The sequence below is a fragment of the Alligator sinensis genome, unplaced genomic scaffold, assembly GCF_000455745.1.
Source record: "Alligator sinensis unplaced genomic scaffold, ASM45574v1 scaffold1354_1, whole genome shotgun sequence".
In the NCBI taxonomy this organism is placed as follows: domain Eukaryota; kingdom Metazoa; phylum Chordata; order Crocodylia; family Alligatoridae; genus Alligator; species Alligator sinensis.
This window is the reverse complement of record NW_005842344.1, coordinates 1,300,953-1,311,437: the sequence shown is the minus strand read 5'-3', so window position 1 is coordinate 1,311,437 and position 10,485 is coordinate 1,300,953. Positions and strand designations below refer to the sequence as shown.

Sequence of the window (10,485 nt, the reverse complement as noted above, 5' to 3'; positions counted from 1 at the left end):
TGAGTTCTTGCTTTGTCTTACCTGGACTGTGATCGTGAATACGATCGTGATCGGGAGCAAGATCGAGATCGGGATCTTGAGTAAGAGCCAGATGACTTTGAAGATCTTGAATTGGACCGGGAGGAGGAGCGACCTCGACTCTTGGACCTACTGCGAGACCGAGAGGGCCCGCTGCACAGAGAACAAAAAACAAGTCATGAGCTGTTTTAATGATACGTATTTTCAATCAAACTAAGATGGAAACATGCTATTTTGCTAAAAACCCACTTAAGTCAAAAGGTGTCAGGGTGGCAAAGATGCTGTTTTTCTACATCTTAAACAACCCAAACTCTAAAAAATGTAGGCTTATCACCCCAGCACATACAGAAAACAACTCCAATGGACAATGAATTGGAGGCACAAGGAGCAGTCTTTAAATGGATACAGGTAGACATAGTTAGCTGTGTTAGTCTGAAGTCAAGCAGATGGCAGGGAAGATTTGCACCTTGCATATTAACCTATGTATCACAAGCTTTTGTGAGCCCAGGTTCACTTCATCAGATGCTGTGAAAGGACATGCACAGAGCAGTCTACATAAAGTGGAGAGTGATTAGAATACAAAAGCCAGGATGGGAGCAAAGTGAGGGGGGAGGCGGTAGGGGGGAGCAGCGGTGGGAGAGGCAAACCAGAGGCCATGGGAAACAGATCTCTCACCTGTTTCTCTTCTCCTGACCTTTCCGCCGTCTAGCTCTCATTTTAGCTCTGAAGAACTCATACAGGCCATTCTGTTCCCAGCCTTCACTGCAATAAGCCAACGTAACACAATCAGAGTCTGTGAAAATTCCATTTTCATCAGAGGTCAGAATACTCCCTATATTTTTAGAGAATAAGGGGCTTGGGAAAGAAGTGTCACCCAGAGAAAGAGCAAACAGCATGAAGTTTAACATATAATGTAAAGCACTTATTCTCATCATTAGAACAAAGTTATAGGCGAAGGAAGGGAGAGGCATTTCTTGATTTGAGACAGCTTCTTAGGGCATTTTCCTTACCACACTGTTAGCTATACCTACTCTTACCTGTTTCTAGGCCTGTCATGAGATGGTGGACTATAAAATGCCTCAACCGCAGCCAGTAGTCTCTCACTGGGGGGCATTGGGGGTGGAAGACGTATATCTTTAGGATCTAAAGGTTTATACTCATGATCTTCAAGCTGCCGGAAACAAAACAAATTACATGTGTGTCATGGGGTAACTACCTGGAAATAAATATACCTAGAAAGACTCAACTGCTTAGGAACTGTCTAGTTCATTACTGGATTACAAACTGTCTAAAAAAAATAAAGGTCCTACACATGACCCAGCACTTGCATCTGCTGCCTTGTAGAAGACAAACTCCGGTGACATTCGCAGCATTTAGGATGTCAGGACATTAGCTGGGATTCCCAAATAGAGAACATGCAATTCTAATCGATCTGCCCCCATGATATCACAGCACCTGAAAGGAGGCCTCAGAGACAATGATGTGCACTGAGAAGAACAGAAATCAGATATCTATTAATCTGTCCAGAACAGTGATAAAGACACAGATACAATTTAGCTCCCCAGGAGTCTCCAGTGCCTACAGTTCAAGTTCTGATGCTTTTATTGTAGCTTTAACTTAAATATAAATGATCCATCTTCACAGAAGAGTTTGAGACTAGCAGTAACCATGTGTGGCCAGAGAGGGACTTGATGATACCTCTATAATTCCTCTAAATGATTATGGACTGCTGTTTTGTAAATTATAGGTAAATTTTAGAAAGCACTTCAGTGACTTTGGTGCTTAAACCTAATTTACTTTCACTGAGTCTTAGGCAGATTTGAAGGAATAAATGTCTGTTTTAACCTGCCCCTAAAATGAACGGCAGTAAGTTTGATCTTTTAACCCTCTGGTCAGGTCCATTATCAGCCACTTACTTTCACAAGAGGAGCCATAAGTCCAGCAGGAAGATCAAAGTAGGGGACATTTGGCACCAAACTGGGATCATCATGGTTCACGTGAGGGGGACCTTGTCGCCTCATGTGAGGAGGCTGCCCATTAAATCCATGTGGCGGAGGCCCAAAATCAGGGTGCTGTGGCCCACCCCAAGGCGGATGCTCACTGATTCCAGGATGAGGCAATCTGTGTCCAGGGTGGTGATGAGGCGGTCCAATTTCTACACAAGGGAGGAGGGTAAAGAAACTTTAATTTCCATTTACAGTAAAAAGCAGGAAGGAGAGGGAGCCGACAGGAGATCCCCTGGCCACATACATTAGTCCTATAAGAACATCTTACTAGGTGGAAAGCTTACAAACTACTGGAAGGAACAGGATAGAGCAAGAGCCTACTGCAGGTTCCTCCTCATGAAGCTACTGCAGCCTCTCTCCCTCTTCACCTACAGCAGCTACTCTCAGAGTCGAGAGCGATTTCACAAACTAAACCCCTATCACTTTGTGGTACCAAGAGTTTGGAAAGGTCACAGTAAAAGTGGTCCCAAAAGAAAGTCATTTGCACTTAGCAAGGAAGGCACCTACAGCCTCTGTTTACCAGTCCAGAATATACAATTGCAATTTAGCATCAATGCAATGGATGTTCGAGTTCTCTCTCCCCTTATCCAATCAATCGATGCAAAGAAACAGACACGACAGAAGTGAGTTCACATGAGTATGTGACGTGCAAGAGCTCTGTTAAAGGTGCTTTCCAAAATAAAGGAGAGAAAATATACCTGTTAAAACAGAGAAATACGTTGTCTCAGCCTGATCCCTAAATGGACAAAATGGTTGGCTTTTGAGAGTGCCAGGCTTGGTACAGCACACCCTGCTAGGCCCACTGTGAACGGCAGGGGAGATGCAGGACTGGAACAGCAGAGGGTGCTGCAGGACAGAACTGAGCCTCACCGGCAGACCCTGATAGGAGAAATCTGCACAGTGACTACCCAGCTCGAGCCAGTGCTAATAGTCTGTTGTTTCCATTAGCACTAGAACATAAATGAAGCAGTAAGAAACTTTTCCATGCCATTTTCAGATTCTATAAACATTTGATAACGGAGGCTCCAGTTCATCACTAGAACCCAAAACAAAGATCAACTTTTTGGGTTTAGAGCTCTTATTTTCCATAGCTTAGGCTGCCCTTCCACATTATATTCAGGCAGAGCTCCAATACATTTCAAGAGATGGTCTGAGGCTGCAATAGCTTCTCTATTACTGGAAACATTAAAAACAAAAACAGCCTTGAATTTAAAATATGTCACAGTCAACTACCGCACAGGAAGGAGGAGTTAATCCATGGAAGACCTCCGAGCTATGCTATCAAGAAATTCTGAGCAAGGGCTGCTGGCTGCAAACACGACAAATCTGAAAATACACAATGAATTTGCAGACAGAGCCCAACCAGAGCTGCGCTGGCATCTGGACACCTGCAGATACCACTCTTCTGAAGGAACAGGGGTGCAAATTTCTGCTGAACACAACAAGGACTTGTTATAGGGTTCAATCACCCACTACCTCTCAGGGAAAGGAGGACTGAAAAGCAGAAGGTAAACTCGAGGCAACAGCTACACCCTATACATACAACAGCAGTTTCTCAGCCTCTAACAGCCAAACACTTCAGGGAGAGCTATGCCAGTCCATGACTGAGGTGTCCTCCTTCCAAAAAAATTAAAACATTTTACAACAGTAATCAGCATCGTGACACAGGAGACCCTGCTCGAGTACACACTTTACCTTGAGGAAAGTCCCCCTGGGGATAATCAAAACGATGAGGATAAGGAGGCCTTTCAAAGGGATGGCGAGGTGGGAAATCATCCTGCATGAAACGAGGTGGGAAGCGGTTGAAATTATGTGGATGCGGGGGCTGGTTGAATTGGGGATGTTGCTGATGTGGAGGGAATGGGCCTCTGAAGTGGGGTGGTCGCTGCATTCGAAATGGAGGTTCCCTTTGACCCCCACCCCATGGAGGCTGCTCATGCTGGTTGTTCCATGGCGCTTCAAACTGGCTGTTCCAAGAAGGATCTGGTTGGTTATTCCAAGGGGTGTCTCGCTGATTATTCCATCCTTGGTCTCTCTGTTCATTCCACATTCCTTCGTGGTTGTTGTTCCACGGAGGGCAGTGAGGAGGCCCCTGGTGGTGAGGGTAAGGAGGCTGGTCATAAGGCTATAAAAATAAAGAACGTAATAAAAGCAGTCTATTTTTAAACTAAATGTTGCCTAGAACGTAAATGCTATATGTGCACTGAGGAGACAGAATGCGTGCGTGTGTGAAGACTGTAAATTAGGAGTCAAAGGAATTTTGAAGGAAAAAGTAAAATGGATTTAGCAGAGTGCTCATTTCCACTGACCTAAATGGTTTTGTATCTTGCAGGTAGCCTCTGTCTTCTCCCAAATGAAGGATACCAGCTATGAACCCTCAGCCAGACCTTGCTCTTTAACTTTATTCCAGACTTTGGAAATGGACTTCTAACATATCCAGCTTCTAGCCTTCTACTATTGTGGTGTTCTTGCTAAGCAACTCCCACCTCCCCACCTCCAACATTCAGCCAAGCCTGGGTCATCCACATACTTCTCAACATCTAAAGTTACACATTTGGTACCTGTTGTTGACCCCAGGGTGCAACAGGGTGAGGCTGGTCAAACCAGGGTGGTTTATTTGGAGGAATCTGATCATGAGATCCAGGGCCACGAGGTCCAGCAGCTGATGGATCTTGCACTCCAGCTCCCGATGCATCATACTCTGTAGAACCAGCTAAAGGAAGCTGAGGCTTACCATCATCTGTAACAAATCAGAGACTGCTGTAAGTACCTCAAATATACAGCTTAGTCCATTTAAAAATAGGCTGGACACAAGGATAAGCATGTAAAAGAGTTCCGATCTCAGTTTACGTAGCATTTGTGCTTCTTATTTATACAGACTTTTGGACCAAATTAAACACTTTTTTACTTTGATCTTTTAGTTGCTCCAATAATAGTGCTAAACACCTACAACAGTCACTGAATAGATGGATTTTTGCAAATTCAGCACCTGAGCCATTTGTTTGATAGAAGACAGAAACAACTGTGTCTGATTTCCATGAAATAAGGCATTACCAAAGCACCCACCAGTGTATATTTATGGCTAAAAACTAAGCAAATGAGAAGAAGCGGTTTTGACTACAGGATGATAACAGCAGAGATGGAAGATAATGGGAACAACCTCAGGTTCATAACTTATGCAATCTACAAAAACTCTGTATTTCAGTAACAGCCAACACCCACAACGGAACGGAGCCAGACTGTACTACGCACCGCACAAAACAGATGCAAGCATTTTTAGGCTGATGTTTACATGATTAGAAGTCAGTCTAGCATTGTAGACCGCTATCTAGACAAACAGACAGACCGCCAACCAGTATCATAGTGGATTTGTACCTGCTTGTGCGACTGGGGCAGCTGGAGGAGCTGGAGCCGGAGCCGGAGCCGGTGCTGGAGCTGGGGGTGTTGCTTTTACCTCGCTCTCTAGCGGTGGTATTTGTATTTGCTGCTGCTGTTGCTGCTGCTGTGTTAAACTGCTGACAAATTCTTCGTGTTGTGTTTTCAGGTTTTGTATCTGCTGCTGAAAGGCTACCTGCACAGGCTGCACTACTGTTGCATACTCTGTCATCAAGTTTGCCTGCCAACAGGAAACAAAGACAAGCATTTCAGAGTTTACTGCTGCAGCCAACACAAACTACCACCATCCTCACTCAGTCACAAGTACCATAACACATCATTTCAGCAAGTCGATGAGGATACACCAATAACTATTATTAGTCAGTTAATAAGTCCACATTGATTGACAAGTGCTATTTGCAGTGGTATTTCCCCTTTTGCGCACATACTGACTTATCCAAGAACTGGATGTTACTGGCCTTCAACCTGATCATCACAAGAAAGAGGTCAGTGGAACTATGCAAGGCATCACAGAACACATGGATAACAATAACCAGGAAAAGGAAGGAAGGGACTATGGAGAACAGAATGTTTGGCAACATGGGGAAAGTTATCAACAAAACATACAAGCCCAGAAAGCAGAACTGGGACTGAAGTGGTGATGGAAAAGGACTACAGAGGTGATAATGGTCAGAGCTGTTTAATGACATGCTCCATTCAGCTACTGAACAATATGCTATATTACTTTTATAGTCAAGTAACACAAATTCACAATAAAAACTACAGATTTTTTCAAAATATATACATAACACACCTCTCAAAGTAGTAGCGTATGCACTGCTTAAAACACGTCTGCAATTTATTTAATTTACAAAAATATACTACACTTTCTGTGGCTAACCTGGTATTGGCCAAGTCCAAGAGCTGGGCTCTGCAACTGCTGAATAATTGATTCATCAAAATAGCCATTTTTCTCCCACAGCTGAAGGAGCTGTATAAATTTAGGAAGGGAAAAAGTTATTGCATGATGACAGAAAGACAAAAGAAAGTTAGAGGGAAGTATATTACATGTTTATAACTTCACCACAAGGGTCTCTACCTCATTTGGTTAATAAGTACTAGAACAAATTTCAATAGTAGTGATGGATTTCCTATCACTAGCAATTTTTAAATCAAGGCTGGGCATTTTTCTTAGAAGCTCTGCTCTAGTGAAACCAAAAGTTAATTCCAGAAAGTTGTGGGGTTACAAGAAATAATGGCCACAAGCTAGCAGAGAGCAGATTTAGACTGGACATTAGGAAGAACGTCTTCACAGTTCGAGTGGCCAAGGTCCGGAACGGGCTCCCAAGGGAGGTGGCGCTCTCCCCTACCCTGGGGGTCTTCAAGAGGAGGTTAGATGAGTATCTAGCTGGGGTCATCTAGCCCCAGCCCTCTTCCCTGCCTATGCAGGGGGTCAGACTCGATGATCTATTGAGGTACCTTCCAACCCTAACATCTATGAATCTATGTAGAGCCTGTCTGAGCCAGAGGTCAGATTACATGATCACAACAGTTCCTTGCACCGTTACTTATGAATTTTTCCAGCATGGAAATGTAAAGCTCAAATTAACGTAAAAAAAAAACTACTTACTCTGGCAATTTTCTGTTGCTTATCCTCTTCCACAGCTAAAAAGCTGGTACAGTATATAGGCACAACCACCTTCTGTAAGGCAGCCAGAAGGTCCCGTGCTTGCTTTCGCTGGCTATAAAAGGAAAAAGACTGTCAATGTTTCACTATACTGTTAAGCAAGTTACAACACGCAGTGTGTTCCCATTCTAGCGTGCCAAGCAGACACCTATAGTTAGTAACCCGTCTCTATATAAAGAATAGGATTCTTCACATTTGTACCACGCAACCTCAGCTGGGAACAACATACAATAATGTCTGTAAAAACTGAATTCAGTCTTTATTCTACCAACACTTTCTTTGCACCAATTATACTTATTTACAACTGTTGAATATATGATAGGAATATGCAGATGAAGAATATAAAAAGGTGTCCATTCCAACTAAAGACATCTCTAGCAGGGAGATCCCTGACTTTCCATCAAACTCACCAAAACAGCAAACTGAAGACCATCTTTTTATTCTTACCAGTGGTGCAATACATCATTAATTAGATAGATTAAATGTAATCGAAGCTCGAAGTGGGCTCCTTCTGCTGTTATACGATTTCGCAGATGCCCAGCCATCAGCTCACAGTGTGCAGGAGACTTTGCATTACTAAACATCCAGTTCTTGCCAGCCTTGGAATCAACCAATTAAAATATTTTAAGTTAGTTAGCCATACTTGTTCATACTGTATAGACTTAAAAAAAACCAAAAAAAAGCAAACAAAAAACAAAATCTCTTCTTGCAGGGACAACTGCAAGAAGGGAAAAATTCTTAGACAACAGGCTATGATACAAGCTGCACAATTAAATAAAAAGAAACGTTAAAATCATACACAATGGAATTAAAGATCTGTGAAACTAAAGATGAATGAAAGGTCTAGTACAGACTATGACGACACTCGGTGGTTGTTTGGCTTAAGATTTTGGTTGCTGAATTCTGTCCAGCATTAGATTTCACCATTGCTCCCCAAGACGTTAGGCTGTTTTGTCCCCTTTTGCCCTTGGTCATTTCTCCAAACCCAATCAATTGCTAATTTGGGCCCCTCAGCAGAGATTTTTAGCAGACGTCCAGAGCTTAGTGAGCTTTCCCAGTTGTACTATGAACCAGGGACTGACAGTATCTTTAATTAGCAATTCCACCCCATCTGCTGTTTCAACGCCTCAAGGTCGGTGGTCCAGGTTACAGGCTGTCACTGTGCACTGAAGAGCTGCCAACAAGCTGCCCATGAACAGAACAGACAGTTTATGACACCACGTGGAATTAACAACAGCGGCCCAATCTTTTTACATTAAAACAATCTCCTCACACTACCTGCCTCTCCACTCATAACAAGCGAGAGCGAGTCACCTCCGAAGGCAAACACGGAACATAGATAAGTTTAGATGCTTACTTACTGAGATTGCGTCTTTTGTACACGTATCAATTATCGGCTGTAGCAAATTGTCAAATTCATTCATATCTAGCTGGGTCTCCTCCAAGACTTTCTGCATTTGTTGTTCAATTGCAAGGGCTACTGCTGATGTAACTTGTTCCTGAAAAAAAGCTGAATTTTAATACACCCTATATTCTTTGGGCACAAAAACTCAACAGAAACGTTCAAATCACTTTAGCCACAGGAGCGGCTTAATACCTTTAGAGGCCGTATTTTCTATTCACAGTGGGAGAAGCATAGCTATATTTCAGCTGGTTATCACCGTCACCTTTCCCTGGTCTACCATGAGAAAACCTCCCAGTCGCTCTAGCCCAGGGGCAGGCAATTATTTCTGGCGGAGGGCCGCTTACTGAGTTTTGGCAAGCCACTGAGGGCTGCATAACAGGCAGCCAGGGGCAGATAAATATATATTTTTTTAATTTCTCAGGGGCCCCGTGGGACAGAATGGCCTGGCAGGCCACGTTTTGTGCGCCCCTGCTCTAGCAGGAAATAAATAAGGGCCTCTAAAATGTTGCTGAAGGCCTAACATAAGCCCATACTCTTTCTCCAGAGAACCTTTAGTGAGTTAGGTACCCTGCACCTTTAACAACGAACCATCGCTCCCAAAGTAATTCTTTTGTGAACAACCTTTCATCTCAGCCCCAAATCAGTATTTAAATAAAAAACGTAGCATGTCATGCTTGGGTGTGTAGTCACAGATTTCACAGACATTCGGGCTAGAAGGGACCTCGGAAGATCATCGAGTCCAGCCCCCTGCCCCAGGGGCCGGAAGTCAACAGGGACCATAGGATCCCAGCAACATAAACATCCAATTTTCTCTTGAAGGCGTTTAAAGTGGCTGCTTAAACCACCTTTGGTGGCAGCCTATTCCAAACCTTGGGGGCTTGGACAGTAAAGAAGTTCTTCCTTATGTCCATCCTGAAACGGTCATGGAGGAGTTTGTGACTGTTCGACCTGGTCATCCCTTGGGGCGCTCTGGTGAACAGACGTTCGTTCCCCCAGATCCGGTTGGTCACCCCTGATAAACTTATAGGAGGCCGCCAGATCACCCCTCAGCCTGCGCTTTTCCAGGCTGAAGAGTCCCAGGGCTCTCAGCCTCTCATGATTAGAGGTCAGGAAAACAGACCTTATGATGTGCGTGGCTCTTCTCTGGACTCTCTCAAGCTTCTCCACATCCTTTTTCAATTGTGGAGCCCAGAATTGGACGCAGTACTGACAAGCCACAGCACCATGTCAAAGTTGAAGATAATTACAACTCGCTCCAGTTTATGGAAGACCACCGTGGTCTTCACGCTCCTGGTGAATTATAAATGGGGTCTCAGCAAAGCAATGACTAGTTACTTCTGCTCTACGGAGTCTATTCCTTCTGTTCTGCAGCTGATGCCATACACAAAGTGATGCCAGCTTGCATCGTCCATCCCTGGCAAGACACTAAGTTTCCTCATTCGGGTCATCGTTACCAAGCCATGCAACCCTGCAGCCACACAACCGCCGCTTGGCGCATCAGCGGGACTCACGAGCCGCCTCAAGCCTACCTGTCTCATCGCAAGGAGGTGCTGCTCTTGCTGCTGCAGGTTCCACTGGCTCTGCTGAATGAGCTCCTCAACCGAGGGCGCCCCTTGAGGGGCTGGGATAGCAGCCGGCGGGGGCAGCGACGGCTGTGACAAAGGCTGGATCTGTGCAGTGGTTTCAATATCTTGTGTTTGTTTGCACAACACTGACAGGAAGAAAACACTCACTTTCAAGATACAAGACAAAAGCCCTTTTAAAACCACGTACAACCCGAAAGACACGGACCATTCCCACACTGGCTCCACAAGCCAAACCGCCCTCTCTCTCTCCTAACAGGAAAGGGGAGATCGAACCGTGATGCGCTCCCAGCGCTTTAATTCAGCTCCGTTTGTAAAGCGCTCTGGTCAGGCCAAAGCCAGCTTTCCAGAGAAGCGGCACGGGTACGTCTGCTGACACGTTTTCAGACTCGCGGAGCTGCCGCGGTGTCT

At 44.5% G+C, this 10,485-nt stretch overlaps 1 protein-coding gene across 1 annotated transcript in view; it reads right to left on the bottom strand.

The window, feature by feature from the left end:
• CHERP (calcium homeostasis endoplasmic reticulum protein) overlaps window positions 1-10,152 on the bottom strand; it is a 16,710-nt gene extending 6,558 nt beyond the window's left edge. Inside the window, exons 1-12 of the mRNA XM_025210268.1 lie at window positions 10,021-10,152; window positions 8,448-8,585; window positions 7,534-7,685; window positions 7,030-7,141; window positions 6,301-6,390; window positions 5,400-5,640; window positions 4,586-4,764; window positions 3,720-4,149; window positions 1,935-2,173; window positions 1,056-1,189; window positions 694-780; window positions 22-171 (exon numbers count right to left, since the gene is read on the bottom strand). Of these exons, the coding sequence (XP_025066053.1) occupies window positions 22-171; window positions 694-780; window positions 1,056-1,189; window positions 1,935-2,173; window positions 3,720-4,149; window positions 4,586-4,764; window positions 5,400-5,640; window positions 6,301-6,390; window positions 7,030-7,141; window positions 7,534-7,685; window positions 8,448-8,585; window positions 10,021-10,029 (1,961 nt within the window). The 5' untranslated portion in view covers window positions 10,030-10,152. The remainder of the gene's footprint in view (window positions 1-21; window positions 172-693; window positions 781-1,055; window positions 1,190-1,934; window positions 2,174-3,719; window positions 4,150-4,585; window positions 4,765-5,399; window positions 5,641-6,300; window positions 6,391-7,029; window positions 7,142-7,533; window positions 7,686-8,447; window positions 8,586-10,020) is intronic.
• Window positions 10,153-10,485: the final 333 nt, after the last annotated feature.